Source organism: Acinonyx jubatus, chromosome B3 (genome assembly GCF_027475565.1).
Source record: "Acinonyx jubatus isolate Ajub_Pintada_27869175 chromosome B3, VMU_Ajub_asm_v1.0, whole genome shotgun sequence".
Lineage (NCBI taxonomy): Eukaryota > Metazoa > Chordata > Mammalia > Carnivora > Felidae > Acinonyx > Acinonyx jubatus.
Window position 1 is genome coordinate 111430894 of NC_069386.1, and position 20315 is coordinate 111451208.

Consider the following 20315-nt stretch of genomic DNA (forward strand, 5'->3'; position numbering starts at 1 on the left):
CGAGGTCACCAATGGTCTCTAAATTGTTAAATCTAAAATTCTGTGCCCTTATTTTCCACCTGATCTATCAGGTGGATAGCTGATGGCTTTTGATATAGCTGATGGCTTCCTCCTCCTTTTCTTTTTTTGGCCAGATTTTCTTTATTTGGCTTCTAAGACATTACCCTCTCCAGGTTTTGTTTCTACTTCTCTGGCTACTTCTTCTCAATCTCCTTTGCTGATTCCTCTTAATTTCCTCAGGGCTTAGGAGGAAGCTATTCTCTTTTCTTTCTATACTCACTCTTTTGGTGATTTCATACAGTCTCATGGCTTTAAAACTATTTGGTGATTGCCTAGATCCCTATTTCCATCCTGTTCATTCCTCCTGAACTCCAGAAGTGTATGTCTAAAATATCCAATTGCCTACTCAAAATGTCTTCTCAGGTATCTAGTAGACTTAATACATCTAGAACTTCACTCCTGGTTGTTTCTTCCAAATCTCTACTTTCTGTAGTTTTCCCTTTCTCCAATGGCAGTTTTATTCTTCTAGATGTTCAGATTAAAATTCAGTCAGATCTTCTCTCCCCTCCCAGTATAAAATTCACTAGCAAATTCTATTGAATCTACCATCAAAATACATACAGAATCTGCCTCTATCTTACCACCCTGGCCAAGGCATCATTATCACTTGCCTGGATTATTGAAATAGCTTCCTCCCTGGTCTATCACTTTCTGCTCCTGTCTCTTTTTTGTCTAATGCCAACCAATCAACCTGAATGGTTTTGTTAAAACATAAGTCACATCATGTTACTCCTCTGCTCAAAATCTTCCAGTGGTTTTCCTCACTCAGGACAAAGCCCAAACCCTCACAATGTCCACAAGGCCATATATGGTCCCTGTATGACTGGGCCCTTGTTGCCTTTCTGACCTTATCTGCTCCTATGCTTTCCCCAGCTCACTCTGCTCGAGCCACCCTGGCCCTTGCATTTGCTACTCACTCTGCCTAGACTACGCTTTCTCCATAATCTGCACGGCTCACTCCCCACCTCCTTCGGGCCTTTACTGAGTGTCACCCTCCCTGGGCATCCTTTCTAAAACTGCCCCACCCATCCCTGCCCCTGCCCTGCTTTATTTTTCTTTTTACTCATCACCTATACTACAGATTTTATTTACCTTGTTTATTGTCCATCTCACTGCTATAATGTAAGTTTTATGAGGGTAGATAGTTTTGTCTGTTTTTTTCCCACAATGCCCAGAATAGTCCTTGGCTATTTAATAAATATTTCTTGGATGAAAGAATAAAAGATAAACATTATGGATCAACTCCTCAGGAAAGTGCACACATATACTAATCCCTTCCCTTCTGAAGCTCATCTGTGGTTCAGAGACCCTGTGTCATAAATCCGCATTCTATAGTCATAGAAAAAAAAAATCATCTGGGCATTTAGACTTTAAACTGTGAATAACTAATGGAGAGTAAAGAATGGCTATAAACTCACAGTAGTATAACCATGTCAGCCTTGCAGCACTGGGTACAAGCTGTTTAGAACTGGAAGAGTTCTGAGCTTTGAGGACATCCACAGTGGGTGAGGACTTCTTTTCTGATTCTGGCTGTTCCTAACTGAGAAACCCAGACCTAATTTAAAAGTTTTAGGACGGACTTTAAAAAGCAGGGGGATCAGCTCCATAGGAATGGGAATTTCTCGGAAGAGCAATACCTTAAGAGCTTCTATTTAATCTATTCATCTACTCATTCATTCATAACTGGCACTAGGCCAGGCATCTGAAGACACAGAGAGGTAAAACCTAAGCTTCCATGATCCAGAAGGGATGACACAGTTGTAAAGAAGCAGCTGCAATGCGGTGGGATCAACACAGTAACAGAGCTGTACTCTAGATACAGTGGTGGTGTGTAGGAAGTGGGGCCTGACGTTGCTTGTGTGTTCTATGGAGGCTCAACAGAGAGGGTCTGATAGGATAAACAGGAGTTTTCCAAGAAAACAAAGAGGCGCAGGGTATTCTATTCTAGGCAAGGGGTACAGCACATGCAGATTCATGGAGGTAAGAAAGTGTAAGGTAAATAATTTCATAAGCCTGGAATGTAGGGCATATCTAGAACTTGTGAAAACAAACTGGAGAAATCAGGGGGCCTGATCTGGGTGGGTCCTGTATGCATGCCAAGGAATTTGGACTTCATCTTATGGCCACAGGGATCTTCTGAGGGCCTTTCAGAGAGGCGAATAACATGAACTATGAATAACATAAATAGCATGTATTCCGATTTAGAAAGCTCACTCTTGGGCAGTGCGGTAGGTAAAGGGGTGAAAAGGGCAGGGAACGAGACCAGCAACAGAACACCTTCCAGCTCTAGCCAGTCAGCTGTAGTTTTCACAATGTGTTTTTCTGTTGTTCCCTATCTGCTTGAGAATTAAGATATTTTGGTTCAAGGGTAAATATGATTATAGGAGATAAAAAGAAGGCTCTTTCCTAGCTCTGACAAATGTAAAGCAGGGTAATGCTGTTGTCAGCTTATACCAAGATAAGTAAGTAAGCAGATTAACTCTCTGAACTAGTCAACAGTTAGAAGAAACAGAACTGGTTGATTTCCACTCTCAATTTGTATTTAGGAAAAGTAGCTTTATCTCAAAACTCATTTGGAAACTGAGGAAAAGGAAAAATTTAGCAATTAAACCCTAAATAAAATAATTCTTACTTTATTCCTGAAACCTGGTTAGTAGCTAAGAAATAGTAGCTAAGGCAGTAGTGAAAACATTTCCCTTTCACTGTCCTGTAGGGGTATGGTCACCATGACTGTGAACAGTAGACTTCACCTGGAGCAAACCTAGAAGATGTGTCCATTTGTAAACTTTCTCTGGCTGCCATTTTGAATTAGGGTGGCAGATTGAAACTGAAGTACTGAACTCCTATATTTTCCTATGAAATTTGGTCCAAATCAGCCAAGGTCCTCTGAAAATATTCTTGGAACATTCTTGTAAAAAAGTGAATACCAAAGGGTCAGGGGAAACAGAGTTCTGACTTTGCTTAACAATGGCTCCAAAGAAATAATGCGCTTCGGTGGTGCCCTCACCTCTTGTGGGAGGAGGACAGAGGATGTCAGAGGGAAAAAAGGAGAGCACACTCTTCTCCCATTAGATATTTGGGGCCCAAATATAGGATCATGGGTGTTTCCTGGCCCTTGTAACAACTCTGACTAGACCAGCAGCTGAGTTAGCAGTGGGACATAGTCCCACGGCAGGTGGGAGGTGTGTGGAAACAGAGAGGTAGACAAGTTTGCTCAAGGTCACACCACTTATACCAACTATCTCATTCTAGAGACCATGCTGTCAACTACTATTTGATTCTGCTGTATGTTTTGGGAGAAGGAATGAAATTTGTCATTGCCAATCACAGGGGTAATCCAGGATCCAGGTTAAGACTTGTTGCACATGTATCAAATCATAATCTAAATGGATAGAACTTTCCATTTTTACCTGACTCTGCCAGAGATGATCTTATAGCTCAGCACTGGGTTAAATTTCAGGTGGGTTATCACTCCCCTTAAAGCTGAGTGGGCCAACCCAGGTGGGCAGAGTGGGCACTGCTCTTTGAGAGCTGGGTTTGTGAGTCCCACCTTGTTGAGGAGGTGGAGTAATGCTTCCCGTAGGCAGCTGTGCCTCATGTAGAAGCTGATGATGGCCAGGTTGGTGCTATAGTTATGCAGGTAGAAGAGGCATTCTTGGTAGTAGGTGTTGTTCATGATTTTCCCTTCAGGAATCACCTCCAGAGAGAGGCTCTGGGTCCGAAGGGTAGTTTCCAGTTCTTTCAAGGTAGCAAAATAATCATCATCTTGCTGACAGGAAAGGAGAGTGCAAAAGAAAAATAAAACTCAGTAAATTCTCAGCAGCCTCTGAAAATATTGCTTTCAAAGAGTATTTAGTAATGTGGAAACAACCTTACAATACAGTTTTACAATTCTCCATCATACTGTAACACTGTGTTTATAACACCAATTTCATTCAAAAACATAACACAGAAAATTCACCAAAATCTAGATATTACTTAAGTCTGGGTAGGGGATTATGTAGAATTTTTATCATTTAAAAAATACTTTTCTGTAGTTTGCTTTTTTTTAAATGGACTTTGTATTACTTATCTAACCATATAGAGTTACTTACCTAATTATGTAAAATGGAAAGAATAAAATCTAAATCTGGCAGCTCTGAGCCGGGACTGCCACTATAAGCTGAGTGGACACTGATTCTTTCCCCAGGTCATTACTGCTCCTGAGCTTTCCTCCCTGAACCGACTCTCCATCTGCTGTCTTCTTACCAAGGACAGGAGTGGCCTCACTGTGGACTCCAGGTACTCAACCACATCTTGTACCAGTCTTGAGCCATGACTCAGCTGATTGAGGTCAAAAGGGGGCTTCAGGCAGCGACTGAACTTCTCCCGTGCAGCAGTGAGGTTCCCGGCTTTGAGGCAGGCCATGCCCCAAGCATGCCACGCTCCAGTGGGATCAAGGCCAGTCTTTGTGGAGATCTGGAGGAAAAACTGCTCCTTTTAGTGAGAGGCACCTAAATCCAGTGAAAGTCCCAAAGACCAATTCTTTCCCATTGTTGTCAATCATCTTCCTTCCCCATCATCCCACCTGCCATTACTCCCAACTGGCAAACTTGTCATGCTCTAGATACTTCCCTACGGCCAAGGACAACTGAGAGATGACAATACCTGTTTGCAAGGCCAGGCAAAGGCAAGTCATTACAATTGGGTAGAGGTAAGTTTTGTCTTGGCCTCACCTCAACACCCAGTTGGTAGTACTCAGCTTCCAAAAGCTGGTTCCTTAGCCTGGTTACTGCAGCCGGCTGCAAGATCTGATCCAGAGATGGCACGTGGCGATATGAAGCAGCAACTAAGATATTCAGCACATCTACCTTGCTGATGTAGCTACAGGGAGGAAAGAGGCAAGGCAATGAGGCTCTACCGAGTCTTACTAAGAATAGTTGCTGCTTTAATGTTTTCTATTTCAATTCCAGTGCGAAATGTGGTAATGAGAATTGAGAGGTACACAGACACTATGAGAGAAGGCTCTGGAGTCAGACTCTCTGAATCTCAACTCTATCACTTAGCAGCTCTATGACCTTGGGCAAGTCAGTTAACTCTTCTCTACCTCAGTTTACTCATTTGTAAAATGGATATAAGATAATTTTAAGAATAGAATGAAATAGCCCAAGTAAAAGGGCTTAGCATTGAGTCTAGAATTTTGAAGGTAATCATTAAATACCAGATGTTAATACTCAGAGTAGGGATGTTTACAACTAGGAGATTCATAAATTGCCCACTTGCTTTTTGGTTCTTTAGAACTGCGTGCTAGGAAGAAAGCACAGAGACTGTCAATGGCCTGGCCTGTATTTCTGGTCAGTACAGAAGCCACTGGTCAGTACAGTACAGGATGACCCCGTGCTACAGCCCATTAGCACTGCCATCTTTGATCTTACTCCTGATACCTGGTGATTGTAAAAACCTTATGGTGACAGAGAGCCCAGAGAACTGGGTCATTTTGTACAGTGCTCCTGAAACAGTCCTACACTCAAAGTTCTTGAATATAATTGTATATATTATGCAATATATATTACACTATATATATGTATATATGTATATTATGTAACATATGTTATATACAATTATATGTAATTGTTTAGAAGTCTAGAAAAAAGTTCCATGGATCCTTACTTGTCCATCAATTTCCCTGGAAAGGGATTCAGGACATCATTTATTCTCAACTTAGTGGGAATGGGGTAAGGGAGAGTACATGGTGTAAAAACAAAATTGGTATCATAATGTATTGTACATTTGTCATAACAGGTAAGGGGCGCCTGGATGGCTCAGTTGGTTAAGCCTCCGACTTCGGCTCAGGTCATAATCTTATAGTTCATGAGTTCGAGCCCCGTGTCGGACTCTGTGCTGACAGCGTGGATCCTACAGCCTGCTTCTGATTCTGTGTTTCCCTCTCTCTCTGCCCCTCCCCTCCTCACGCTCTGTCTCTATTTCTCAAAAATGAATAAACTTAAAAACAAAATTTAAAAAAATGTGTAAAAAAAATTAAAAAAACAAACGTGTAGTAACAGGTAATGTGAGTTTTGTATTTAAACATTTATTTATTTATTTAAATGTCTCTCAGAAGGAGGTATGAGTTAAAAACAGTGGAAAAATACTGTGCAAACCAGGAGTTCTAAATACACATAGATGAAAACTGCAGGAAGGAAGAAATCATCTAGAATGGGCATGTCTGAATCTATAAATTACAAACGTATAATGTAAAGCAATTGTTGTACATTGTAAAGAGAAGCACACAGCATCTGGGGTTGAGAATCTTACTGAAGGAAACACTTCCTTTTTTAAATTTAATTTTTTTATTTTAGAGAGAGAAAGAGAGCGAGCGAGTGCTTGTGTGCATGCACTTCAGCAAGGGAGGGGCAGAGGAGGTGAGAGGGTGAGAGAGAGAGAGAGAGAGTGACAGAGAGAGAGAGAGAGAGAGAGAGAGAGAGAGAGAGAGAGGATCTTAAGCAGGCTTCATGCTCAGTGTGACCCTGGGATCATGACCTAAGCTAAAATCAAGAGTTGGATGCTCACCTGACTGAGTCACCCAGGCCCTGCTTTTTTTTTTTTTTTTTAGGTTTATGTATTTTTAAAGAGAGGGAGAGAGAGCAAGCACAAGTGGGGGAGGGGCACAGAGAGGGTGAGAGAGAGAATCCCAAGCAGGCTCTGGGCTGTCAGTGTAAAGCCTGACTCAAGGGTTGATCTCAGTTGGACATTTAACTGACTGAGCCACCCTGGCGCTCCTCCCAACGCCCCCCTCTTTTTTTTTTAGCACCTTCTTAATTTCTGCTGTCTATAGCCTAAAGTGAGTATTTCCTCCACTTATATTAGATTTTGAAAGAAGTATAGGACTTGATGTTAAATTTGTTTTTTCCCCCCAATCTGAATACTTTTTTCTTTTAATAAGATTTTATTTCATTTCCATTACTGACATTTGATGTATATTTAGATATATTTTTATTTTTGCCTTAACTTCTACTTTCTGCTATATGGAGTGGTTTTTGTTCTTTTCACTTCTCTATTTCTGGTAAATGGGTAGATTTTTGGTTCTTTTCATGGTTATTTAAAAAACTTTACTTAACATATACTTATTTCTTCATTTATTAACTTGAAAAATGATATAGACTCTATTGTCTCTTAGTATGAAACAGTGAAATTAACTCCTTTATACTTCCTTTATACTTCCTTCCACTTTCTGTTACACCTCCTCCCGTCTTTCTCAATCTTCTGTTATTTGAAAAAAATTTTTTTTTAATGTTTTATTTACTCTTGAGAGACAGAGAGACAGAGTGTGAGTGAGAGAGAGAGACACACACACACACACACAGAATCTGAAGCAGGATCTAGGCTCTGAGCTGTCAGCACAGAGCCCGTAGCAGGGCTTGAACTCACAAACTGGGATCATGACTTGAGCCGAAGTCAGATGCTTAACAAGCTGAGCCACCCAGGCCCTCCTTTATAAGTTTTTTTTTAAAGTTTCTTTATTGATTTTGAGAGAGAGAGCACAGGACAATGTGTGCGTGCGCATGACTGCCTGTGCGGATGTACGTGAGCAAGGGAGAGGCAGAGAGAGAGGGAGAGAGAGAATCCCACACAAGCTCTGCACTGTCAGCATAGAGTTCGACAGTGGGGCTTGAAGTCATGAACCGTGAAATCATGACCTGAGCCAAAATCAAGAGTTGGATGCTTAACCAACTGAGCCACCCACGTGTCCCCTGGTTTTGTTAATGAAAATAATAAAACTAGCATTTTTGGAGTACAAAGGCTCTATTCTTAGCCCTTCACCTGGATACTCTCATTCTATCTTCATAACTGCCCTGTAAGTATTATTAACACCCCCCATATTATAGAAGAGGAAACTGAGACTCAGAGCAGTTAACAGACTTCTCCAAGGTTACAGAGCTAGGAAGTAGTAGAGATGAGATTCACTGCACTGGCTCTCCATCTTGGGAATTTGCAGGTGAAAACTGAGTAAGGACCTGAGGCACTTACACTTCAAAGAAAATTATGCTCTCTGCTCCCATATTTGGCTAGGACTGAGTGTTGGGAACACACAACATGAGTCACACATCTCAGATAAGCTGGGAACTGGGAGTTTTCACTGTCAAGTTAATGAATGGAGGCAGAGCAGGTTGTATAGGGATCTGGGGCCTAGTCTTACCTTTTCTATAGATACTTCTACTTTATGATGCAGATTCCTACCTGTAACACAGGGATAGACTAGCCCCCAGTGTGCTTTATAGATCTGTTACCCAGAACTTCTGAGGCAATAGTCTGGATTTGGTCAAGACTAGGGTAGAGTTCTGGCCAAGGCTAAGCATTGGACATTTAGGGAGGGCACATTTTCTTTTAAAGCCAGACAGTCCCACAGAAATTAAAGGTGCTTCCCCAAATTGATTTTAATTACAGATTAACCAAAGCATTTACTTTCTTTCTGATGGGGTAGTGCTACAGAATACTCTGCTTTGAGGATCCACCCAGGGAAAAAGAAGGGTAGGGAAGATCACTTGTGATCTGGTAGCAGCATTTCACCAATATCAAACTGAGAAGCAAAACATTTTAGTGGGTCTTATGAGAGAGGAAGGTGAGGTAAGAACTCAGAGTGGGGCCAGAAAAAGCCACCAGATAGAAATGATACCCACGTAAAAGAACAGAGACTCATTCCCATTTACCTGTCACAGAGAGCGAGGTCCTGGCTCCGGCCAGCCTTGACGAACAACATCTTGGCGCTGAAAAGAAGCTGCTTCATGATGTCTGTGAGTAGCCCTGCATCCACCTCTGGGTTGGTGAGGCCCTGGGACAGCTTGCAGCAGTGCTCAATTAGCTGGTGGCCACACGCAGTACTGTCCCGGTGCAGATTCAAGATGGCAATGCACAAGGAGGCACTGGGGGACTGGCCAGGGTGGGAGAAGAGAGAAACACATAGTGAGCTTTGGGACCAAAGCATTCTTCAAAGGTAGCTGGATGGCAGGAATTATTCTTCCTATTTCTCCAGGCTTAAACTACACTGGAGGAAGGAGACAACTTCCACAGCAAAGTAGGAATGAAACTCAACAAATTGCAGGTGTTCTAAGTGGCATTGCTAAAGCTCTGGCTGCTAGGTTTCGTTCCCATACCGGGAATACTGTGTTCATGTGTTACCTACTTCTTGGGGATGTCCACACATTCCCTCCATTTTCTCACTAGTGCAGATCTTCCTTATTACTGGCAAGGACTATGGAAGTCGCCTTGCTGGAGAAGTCTCTGTTTCAAGCATAGACCCATTGTTGCTGAATTAATATTCCAAAAGCACACTCCAAAACCTTGCACGGTCCCTGGTGCCTACCAGGTACATATTCCCTACTGCAGAACTCAAGGCCTTATCCATAAATAGCTCTTTTCAATCCTGCCTTTTACTACCTCTCTATTACTGCCCTATGTTCTTTCCAATTAAACCATTTCCAGTCCCCTAACCATGCCCTGCAATTTTTGACATTGTGCCTTTGCTCAGATGTTCTAGTTTTGCACTCTTTGCCCTTCCCCTATCCTCACTCTCCTTAAAACGCCCAAATTTCTGCTCGTCACACTCCTACTACTCTTCTAAGGATCATCTTAAATGCTACTTCTTCCATGAAGCCTTTACTGATCTCTCGTTTCCAAGATGCTCTCCATTTTCTGCCTCAGTTGGTTTACTTGTCTTAGCTCCCATATTATTATGCTGTAAGTGACGGTCAGGTCGTGTTCACCTATCTCTGGCATTTCTTGCCATAATTATATGTTAGAAAAAAACTCAAATGACCATCACATTTATTGTCATTACCTGCTCATAGTAGAATTCACTCCGCATCAGCTCATTTTCCTCCTCATTCAGATCCAAAATCCATTCCACCTCAGCTGCTTTGGGGACTCTCACCACAGCTGAGTATGGAGGGCTTTCACTCTTGGAGCTGGGCGGTGCTGAGAAGAGAAGTACCATCTGTGTGTCAGTAACTGACCAGCAGTGCAGGGTAGCCCCAGCCAGAAAACTGGCATGAGCTACATGCAGATCCCTGCCTATCTGAGGGTCTCTGTCTCTCCTTGGTCCCCTTTATCTTCTTTAGAAGATCTTACTAGGTATCTCAAACTTTCTTCCTCAGGGAAGATCCCGGATGAGTGTTACAGTGTTTGTCATACAACCCATTGCTTCACACAAGAAACTCTGAAATGTGTATCCTTCTCAAATGGAGGGCTGAGTCATTGGCTACCCTAAAAACTAACTTCTGTGGAAGGATATAAACCAAACTATTAATAGTGATTGCATTGGGGGAAGGAGGTAGCATTCAGAGGTAGGATGGTGGTGAAGGGGAAATCCAGGAGAAAAAAAAAGAAATAACGTATTCAAAGTTAGGGATCAAATTCTTTGGGTGCTGGCCTTCTGAGTGCTGGAAGCTAATGGCCAAATATGGTAGGTTAATATGATGGTAAATTTTAAGGGAAACAGCTTGATAGAAATGCCAATAATTTTCTTTATTCCTTGGCCAACAAGTTGTATTGAGTTGCCATTAAGGGTATCAGTTGCAGTTGAAACACTGAAGAAAGAAGAAAGAGCCAACTTGAACATATAAACAAGGAGTCACAGGAATATGATTCAACCTTACCTTCTGGTTGTTCTGGATTCTCCTCTGGCACACTGGAAACAGAAAAATGAAATACCTGAATTCCTTCTCCTCTTCGGTTTTGAACTTGGTATAGAGCATTGACATTTACACCATTATCCAAGTAAAATATATCAGGGAACCAACCAAACTCCTTTCTGTCCCTCACCTGTCACAGCCACTCACTCATCATTTTCTGTCCCTTCCATCTCTTAAATACCTCTTTAAATGTCCCCATCTCTCCCTCCATCCCTGCCTCAGAAAGGGCCCTCAGCATTTATTGCCAGAACCTTTCCAATGGCTTCCCAGTTGGTGTCCTTGACTCTGTCAACCTACTCTCTATTTTGCAGCTACAGCAAGCTTTCAAAAATGCAAATCTGGTCATGTTATGCTTGTGCTTAAAATTCTTCCATAGCTCTTCAGGGTAAAAGTATTCCACATTTGCAGTTTCAGTCCTTATGACCTAGCCTGGTTATCTCTTGAGACCAACTCCTGCCACTCACGACTTGTGCTCAATCCATAAAAGTCCTCTCCACTCTGCCACTGGCTCTGGTCAATTTCAGTTAGCATCACCAAGCACTAAGTCCTGATGCCACAAGTCAGAGGTCAAGTCTATCACCTGTACGAGGAGCCACTGCTCGAGCCTATTTATACTTCCTCAAACAATCCACATATTCTCCTGTTGCTACCTTTGCGGTTGTCACTCCCACTTCTGGGCATGCCGTTTTGGCTTCTTTACCTACTAATTTCTCATACTCAGAGGCTCAGATCAGGTGCTATACCTTTAAGAAATCTTCTCACCATCAGGCTAAGCTGTGTGTCTCTACCACTACACTCATCCAATGACCTTGTGGTCTGTTTGTTAAGGTCTCCCCACTAACATGGGGCCCCCTTGAGGACACAGTGATTATTGCTGAGTAATTGTTGAGTGAGAGAATCCCCATCAATTTACTGCTCATTTCTAATCTCAGCAATATGGTATATGGATATTTGTCTTGTCCTCTGCTCCGAGGGAGGCAAGTGGTATGTCAGGATCACAGAACTGGCAATATAAGCATGGTATGTCTTCCTTCCTAGGAGACCAGTAATCATCATGGTAAATGATGACAAAAAGTGTTCATCTTAAACGCAGTAATTCTGTTGAGCAGAATATAAAATCAATTTAAGTGCGTAAGCAAAACATGAGTAACTTGCTTTTGAGGAGTTTCTTTGGCTCATATTCCCAGATGGCCTAGGAGTCTTAGTTTCACCCTCCTTTGCTGCTAGAAGAAGTGAAAAAAACTGAGCAACAGTAAGCCAGCAAACAGTCTCAATCTGTCTTGTCAGAGGTATAAGCAGTTTCTGTCATTAGGTAAACTGTGTGTAGGGAGGTGTGGGGCTGTCCTAGTTGTGGGTAACAAGCCAGGTTGACTAGCTGGATTAGAAATGATGGAAGTGATGCCCAAACATTCAACAGGTGTGAATATGTGCCTTTGAGTCCAGCTGAAACCAACGGAAGCAAGAGTGGTTGAAAAATTGGTGAGGCTACTGGTCTCAGACAGGAACCATGTGTCCTGATATCAGGAAGAACATCATGTAAGAGTCTTGAGTTCTGCTTCCTCTCACCCCTACTTCCTCTCTTAGAAGTTTCTCCGACCAAAGTCAAACATTTCACTGTAGAGTTAATGACATTTCAGCATGAATGCTAAATTAAAACTTGCTGTAACTGTTCCAGATTTCAGATGCTCTCCACAATGAGACTTTAAGGAGTGTAAGGACAGGGGGGTGGGGGGGGGGTTGTGGTGCAGAGGTCAACGGATGTAACGGCCCCACTGCAGGACACTCACTCTTTGTTGTAGTAACTATAGCACTGGTCACACACGCGAGTAGGGCTCTCTCTGCAGCCTTCCACCTGCATTTTCTTAGTGGAGCAGGCACTGCACACTAGCCGGCCACAGCGGCGACAATGATGACGCCTGTTGAACTGAGGAGTGTCATTGGGAAGAGAAGAGGCAAGAGGAGAAGGTGAGATTGCAGATACGGTGAGTACATCTGTCAACCCATTTACTTTTGGTATTAGCCATCTGTGACACACCTAGAATACCAGGTGCTCAGGCTTCTACTGAGAAAGAACACTTAGTCCTTGCCTTTAAGAAGCTGACATTTAAACGTTATCTCTCAGATGGTGGGCAAAGGTGACCAAGTAATAGAACAGTTAGTTTTGCAATAGTTCCTGACAAGTTCTACCTGTCTGTGGAGGCAACGTGTGAAGACACAGCAAAACGCAGTGGGGAAGAAGGGACATTCTCAATCAACACATATCACATTCCTTCACGACACTGATGATGAGGAGAAAGTATCTTTTTTTTTTTTTTTTTCAAAATGCTTTTACTAGTACTGTCTTATTCCACTGTAAGAGGCTGATAGATATACTTCTTTCACAGATGAGGGGAAAAGAGTCACAGAGAGATCACATTATCATCGTTCTCATCAGCCCTGAGCTAATAAGCCAGTCAGTACTGTGGTAAGTGTGGTACCATTTGTTATCATACCCAGTCCTTACAGTTCCATGGGCCAACAAATATATCATCCCTAGCTTACAAGTGAGCATCTGAGACTGAAAAAGTCACACTGCTAGTAAGAGGCAGAGCTGGGATTAGAACCTATGTCCTCTGTCTCCAGAGCTAGCACATAAAACCACTACTAGCCACCTGTCTTACTGTGAAAGGGGAGCTAGAAAGAAGATTGCTTGGTGTTTGGTGACTCCTCCTGCTATACCACTCTGCTTCTGTTTATTCTTTTATTAGAATGGAGAAAAAAAGATTTTAAAATTTAAGGCTCCTTGAAGGTGTCTACCACCTGTCTGAATATAGAAAATATTTCTGGTTGGGTCAAAGATAAACCCAAAGTCTTAGATTTGGTAGTTCTTCTAAAAATACCAATATCAAGGGGCGCCTGGGTGGCTCAGTCAGTTACATGTCTGACTTTGGCTCAGGTCATAATCTCATCGTTCAGGGGTTGGAGTCCTGGGTCGGGCTCTGTGCTGACAGCTTGAGCCTGGAGCCTGCTTCAGATTCTCTGTTTCCCTCTCTCTCTGCCCCTCCCCTGCTTGCACTCTGTCTCTCTCTCTTTCCCCCCCCTCAAAAATTAAAATAATAAAAACATTAAAAAAATTAAAAATACCAATATCCTCTTAGGGACAGGAGGTGACTATAAACTCCAGGCTCACGAACTGGTGGTTTCCTTTCAGTTCCCCTGCTGGTAAAGCTGGAGACCAACGCTGCTTACCATGGTAAAGCGCTCCCTGCAGCAGACCATGCAGACGCTTGCACTCTCGTCGGGCACCCACTGATGCCTGCCAGGGGGTGTTGCTGGGGGGACAAACTCTGGGGGGGGCTGATTCTCTGGGAAGCTCCTCTCCCTTGGACTGGGGGAACGTACAGTGGAGACACCTGGGAGTCAGAACGAAAGTCAGAGTAAAAGGTGATCAATAGTCCAGCTAATAAAGGAAGGAGGAATTAGAAAATTATAATTTCTCCATGTTTCAAACCCCTACTGAAGTTATATATCCAGCCAATGGTCATCAGTGGCTGACTGTGTCATAGAGAGATACCAGGCATTGAGTGTCTCCTGATGGCAGGCATACAAATACCTATCAAATACACTTATCAGAAAATATTAAGCCTAAATGAAATCAAGCTTCTATATCTACCTACGAGTGTACTGGAAATACAGGGGACGGAGACCCAGACTGCAGGGTGGCAATCAGCAAAACCTAACGTGTGAGAAGCTCTACAGGACAAATGACCTAGTTTCCTCCACAAATAAAAAAGAGGCAGGGAAACCAATTGATGAAAAGAGATTTAAGAGGTATTTTAGCTAAATACCATATATGGACATTATTTAGATCTTAATTCTAGAAAAATCAATTCTAAAAAAAACATTGAGACAACTGGGGAAATGATAATAACAAGAAATCATTAATTTGTTTTTAGGCATGATAATGATCTTATGGTTTTGCTTTATAAATATCCTTACCTTTTAGAGACATATACTGATATATTCATAAACATAATCATATGATATCTAGGATCTGCTTCAAAATAATCCAGTAGAGGGTCAAGGGTATAATGGAACAAGAGTGACCATCATGAGATGATAATTATTGTAGTTGGGCCATAGGTATGTGAGACTTCATTACATTATTCTACTTTAGAGTTTTGGAAAATGTCCACAATAAAAAACTAAAAAAAAAGGGTAAACCAAAGCTGCTCAGGCTGCCATACGCAGATGCATGAGGCTGTTCATAAAACTGTAAGTCTGCGCCTTTCCCTCAGGTCTGCTGGTTACTGTACAGCATGGCTAATTTTTAAAGTATGGCCATGAAATGCCACAGTCTTTGCTCTATGGTATTCAAGGAAACTTCTTGTCCCTAGCAGAGCAATGTTGGCAGGTCACGGAAAAAGAGAACTGAAAAATACAGTGACTCTGGGCAGTGCTCAAAAATCTCTCCCTGGAATCCCAGTCCCTTAATCGTTGGCAAAACAAACACTTGCTGAACTTCTTCTGAGGAGGGCAGGCCATTGAGCAAGGGGCCAGAAACTGTGGGAAAGGAGGCGTGGTGAAAAGGGGTCATCAGACATGGCTGAGGCCTTCAAGGAGACTGCATCCTGTGTAGGAGACATAAATGACAAACTGCAGCATAGGACTAAATACAGTCTATCATCCCCATTAGTGACGTCTGTATTTGTCCATTTTGCCAGTCACCAAAATTTATCTGTAACCTCAAAATCAGTATTTGCAGTGCCTTTGTAGACACGGGCAGAGTGGCGAATGATGTGAGTCACCTGACATGCCGGTTTCCATCTGAGGTTGAACAAGGTGACATTCTGCTTTCTTATTTCAGCTCTCATACAGAGGTGACCAGAGGATGGAGATGGTAGGGGACAGTGTGGTGTAGTGCCAGAATCTCTGGCTCTTGGGCTAGTGGGACAGGGTCTGAATCCCAAACACTCATTAGGCACTCATTAGTGGGCATGCCTCAGGTGAGTCACTCTAACACTTCTAGACCTCTTTTTCTCTTTGGTAAAATAAAGAAAATAAAATCTACTAGGGTGAATGGTTTTCAATTTAAGATTATAATCTAAGTGACACACACACACATACATACACTTTCCCCAGGAGCAATGGTCTAGTATTTGCTAATTCAGGGTTTGCAGAGATCTTCTAGAAATACTACTGTAAGTAAAAAAAATCAACTGTTAAATTTTCTGGGATATAGCTGGAATGGACAAAGGAAAACAATGAATAAGAATGCTGTAACTGAAGGGGGCACCTGGGTGGCTCAGTTGGTTGAGCGTCAGGCTCTTGATTTTGGCTCAGGTCATGATCCCGTGGTTTGTGAGATCAAGCCCCACATTGGGCTCTGTGCTCATAGTGTAGGGCCAGCTTGGGATTCTCTCTCTTCCTCTCTCTCTGCCTTTCCACACCCCTGCCCAATAAATAAATGAACTTAAAAAAAAAAAAAAAAAGAATGTTGTAACTGGAAATGAAAAAAGAAGCAAAAGAATTGGAAATAAGGCAAGATTGAACTAACCAATGGGTAACCCTCAGAACCTGTTCTTACCAGGAGCAGCAGCAGAAGAGAACTCTGCTGATGGAGATCTAGACAAGGTCTCAAGGTCTGAAGCCTGCCCAACTTCCTGGAGATGAATCACAGAATCTGTAGAGAGGGAAAATGCTGACAAGATATATTCTACCATAAGCATCTTTCCTCACCATGCTAGGCATTTAATTTAAAGCCTTGTTGTTTGCTGAATGTTATCACATGATTCTACTAGGTATAAAAAGTATGCCAGAGGTACTTTCATGCTTCTTAAACTCCTCAAAAAGCAAAGGAGATAAGGAAGCACCTGCTAGAATTTTATTTTATATATATATATATATATATATATATATATATATATATATTTTTTTTTTTTAATATATATATAATACACATACATATGTATTATGTATACATATATATACATTTTTTTTTTTACAAAAAAATGCCCAGAGGGAAATAGAAGACAATTAAATGATAGCCCTGGAGGGTAGTGAGTAAGAAAAAAAAAAGCTGTCTGGGAACATCAGCTGACATTCCATTTTACTCATTCTAGAAGAGGCTCAGCTCGCATAGTAGTGGTATCTGAGGTGACCTTGGGAATAAAGCATACCATCAATACAGAATGATGGTACTTTAGAGTCCATTGCACTGAGGCCAGACAGAGACCACTCCCAGCATGTTTTGTTTCCCAAACCTTTATTGTCTGCACAGTTCTAATCTACCATCCCTTAATTTTGGTTAGCCTGCTACTTCCTCCAGGGCCAAGAGCTCTCCTATATAACAAAGAGCTCTCTCTCCTGACATGTATTCCTTTCACTCTTGATCAACTCAACAGAAGAAGAGAAATTAAAACTAAGGATGTAGTATGGTGTGTCTTCCTCCAGGTGGAGCACCCATTAGTATGTTGGCAGTTACCTGATCGTTTCTCCCTCAGAGAGTACGGGAAATCCAAGGCTTTTCCTGCATATCTGGAAAGCAGTGAGTCAACCTCATCCATGGTAAAGCCAATCTCCTGCCCAGTTAGCAGCTGCTGCAGAGTCTGCACAGCCACAGTGGCCCAGTCCACTTTCATGTTCATGAGTAGCTGTTCCAGCATGAGGAGGGGGTTAGAAGACAAATGGGAGTAGTTGGCCCGGTGTGGCTCAGGTAAGGTCAGTAGAACCTGTTTGTAGGATAGATTCACACAATAAAGAAAACAGTACACTAGCATTTCAGAAGAAAGTCAAGGTTCTTATTGCGGGCAGGGGGTGGGGGGACGGACAGAGGATCAGGGACCAAAGGCACATGGCCAACTATTAGAATTGGCTAGCAGTCTTTTAGGAAGCAAGGCTGAACTCCTCTATTTAAATCTTTCAGGTGGCAATCAAGAAGTACTTTAAGTACCTTTACCTAGATGAGGGGTTGGCTAACTTTCTCTGTAAGGGGTCAGGTAGTATGTATTTTAGGCTTTATGGGTCATAAAGTCTCTGTGGCAACTACTCAACTCTGCCAATATAGTGTGACAACAGCCATAATCCATACATAAAGGAATGTATGGACTGTATTCCATAAAAACCTGATTTACAAAAGCTGGCTGAGAACTGGATTTGGCCCACAGGTGGCACCTCTAGGCATAGTTGAGCTCTGCCTGATCCTTAAAGCCAACATTCTGTCTATTCGAGGCATTAGTAGAATGAGCAATATAATAGTAGAATGAGGCATTAGTAGAATGAGCAACAGGAGGCTAAGTTAAGCACTTCTAGGGTCCTATAGGTAAATTATGTCTCTAAACTCCTAGATGTTGTTATCACTAGATATGAAATACGTTCACTGGGTCTGCTCATTGCCAATTTTCAAGGATTCATTCACCCATTTAGGTACAGTGCATTAAAAAAAAAAAGAGTGCATTTTCCTTAGGAACATTTTATGTAGTTGAACTCTTAGCAAGTGAGCAGTGGTCATATTCACGGCACTTGTACTTGTGGGGTGAGGTCCATACTCACGGCATGGTAGATATGACTGCCAATTGGAATCATTAGAACAGTGTCAGATGGGTCCATTTCTCCCCAGACCCTCCTTCACTAGATTACTTTTTCTAGTTTATAATTTCTTCTGTTAGTGTCTCTAAGGTTACACATCAAACATAAAGGCCTCATTACCTAGACAGCTAACTCTTTTTTCTTTAGCCCAGACTAGGTTATCAAGCAGTGGTTTGAAATCCTCACATGAGAATCCCTTTGAAAGATAGCTAAGCCCTGTCCCAAGAGATTCAGTTTTAATTGATCTGGGGTAAAGGTCAATGATTGTTTTTTTTTTTTTTTTCCTAAGTCCAAGTGATTCTACCATATAGTCAGCATTGGGAAGCACTGATACAGCAGACACCAGGGAAACCATGAAGAAAAGTCAGGAGAACCACCCAGAATTCACTCTGGAGGCAAGGCAAGATGAGAATGACTACTCCTAAGGGACTCAACTAGGCTATGGTGTGCTGTTACGATAAAGGTTTTATACAGCACAGACCAAGAATGGCAGGTGCCTGGGAGAAGAGCCATTGAAAGCATAAGTTCTGAAGTGGGAACTAGGCCGGCAGTCTCTCCCCCAGGGATGGCTTCCCACCACCCCATTTTCTTCCTGACCTTGGATCCTATGTATAGTGCCTGGATTTCACGGTGTCGGACAGCAGACAGTTCTCCGTAGAAGTGGGTGGTGAGGTAGTTGGCCAGGAAGTGAGAAGCGGCTAAGCTAGGGTGCTGGTCAAGGGATTGCTCTGTGACCTCAAGGCACATGGTGGGGTCAGGAATTCTTTGTAGGAGCTGTTGTAGGAGAAGCGTAGAGGAGAAAGGTGAGGACCATAAAGAACTCAGTCCAGCCCTGTTTTGAGAATGAACATTTAGGTTTATTCATTTTGGATTAATCCCTTCTCTGTACTCTTTTTTTCTGCCATCTCTGTAGCTTCACAAATGATGGCTTTGACCAGAGTTTAGCAGAATCCTGGACTCAGCTGACCATTTGGTGTAAAAGGCAAGGCTACGCACCTTCTGCTGAAGATGACTACAATCATCTTGAGGACCCAAAGGACTCCTTAAGGACATGAAGGGGCAGAAATGAGACTGCAAATGCTTTGCATGGGATTCAGCATGAACAAAGTCATCTGAATTGACTAAACTTTTTGTATTATCCCAAAAGAAAAATGGCAAATGATGGAGGCTTACTTGCAGAGCCTTTTCATGATCTCCTTTTTCTAGAAGGTGGAGAAGATGCTTTTGATGTAGGCTGATTAAATGCTCTCTTGGAATGGGGTAGAGGCAGCCCCACTCTTCACACAGTCCATACTCCTGGAAGGAAACACACACGGCTTGAATCTCTTTAAATCACCGGCCTTGTCACACATCCAGCTTTTGCCAGATTTTTCTCAGCAGTCTTGAGTCTGCTGGAGTCCCCAGGAAAGTCTAGTAAGTGTTGATGGGAAGTTCATTATTGGATTAAAGTGGGTTCATAAACTCAAAGGACTACAGTGGCAAGGGAGTCATGAAAACGATCAAAGTAGGCTGATGATTAATATCACTTTCTTCTGTGATCTAGTATAAAAAAGAAAAAGAGGACATCTAGTGACTGACATTTGGTGTCAACCCTGGGGAGATAGTAAGGAAATGGGGAATACTGAGAAGACTGTCCAAAGGAGACAGTGCCGAGTAATGTATGGAATTGCTGCATTACTACATTGTATGCTGAAACTAATATAACACTATATATTAATTATATTTGAATTAAAATACATAAACAAAAGAACAAAACAAAACACAAAGGAGACAGTGTCTACTCAACTCTGACTGTTACCATATATGCAAGGCCCAGTGTTGCCAGACTTCAAAAATTAAAAAAAATTTTCTTCAATCAAAAAATTTCCATATTTCAAGGGGCGCCTGGGTGGCTCAGTTGAGCGTCTGACTTCGGCTCAGATTATGATCTTGCAGTTCATGGGTTCGAGCCCCATGTCGGGCTCTGTGCTGACAGCTCAGAGCTATAGCCTGCTTCGGATTCTGTGTCTCCCTCTCTCTGCC

General features: G+C 42.3%; 1 protein-coding gene and 1 long non-coding RNA gene across 9 annotated transcripts in view; one reads left to right on the plus strand and one right to left on the minus strand.

Annotated features, from left to right (window-relative positions):
• The window catches only part of ZFYVE26 (zinc finger FYVE-type containing 26), a 92583-nt gene that overhangs the window by 34769 nt on the left and 37499 nt on the right, over positions 1 to 20315 (minus strand). For 6 of the 8 annotated variants that reach the window (XR_008299487.1, XR_008299486.1, XR_008299484.1 and 3 more), the window contains exons 24-35: positions 19467 to 19589; positions 18891 to 19067; positions 17191 to 17437; positions 16294 to 16407; positions 13956 to 14119; positions 12515 to 12651; positions 10692 to 10723; positions 9875 to 10011; positions 8748 to 8968; positions 4776 to 4923; positions 4309 to 4518; positions 3611 to 3829 (exon numbers count right to left, since the gene is read on the minus strand). Coding sequence is in view for 2 of the 8 variants with exons in the window: in XM_053224602.1 (XP_053080577.1) it covers positions 3611 to 3829; positions 4309 to 4518; positions 4776 to 4923; positions 8748 to 8968; positions 9875 to 10011; positions 10692 to 10723; positions 12515 to 12651; positions 13956 to 14119; positions 16294 to 16407; positions 17191 to 17437; positions 18891 to 19067; positions 19467 to 19589 (1929 nt within the window). In the remaining 6 variants the exon portion in view is untranslated. Of the gene's footprint in view, positions 1 to 3610; positions 3830 to 4308; positions 4519 to 4775; positions 4924 to 8747; positions 8969 to 9874; positions 10012 to 10691; positions 10724 to 12514; positions 12652 to 13955; positions 14120 to 16293; positions 16408 to 17190; positions 17438 to 18890; positions 19068 to 19466; positions 19590 to 20315 lie in introns of those variants that run through there. The other 2 variants (XM_015068431.3, XR_008299489.1) reach the window with 2 other exon arrangements.
• On the plus strand, positions 12646 to 16201 carry LOC128316062 (uncharacterized). The gene is made up of 2 exons (XR_008299492.1): positions 12646 to 13191; positions 13918 to 16201. It is a non-coding gene; the product is annotated as an uncharacterized LOC128316062 (long non-coding RNA).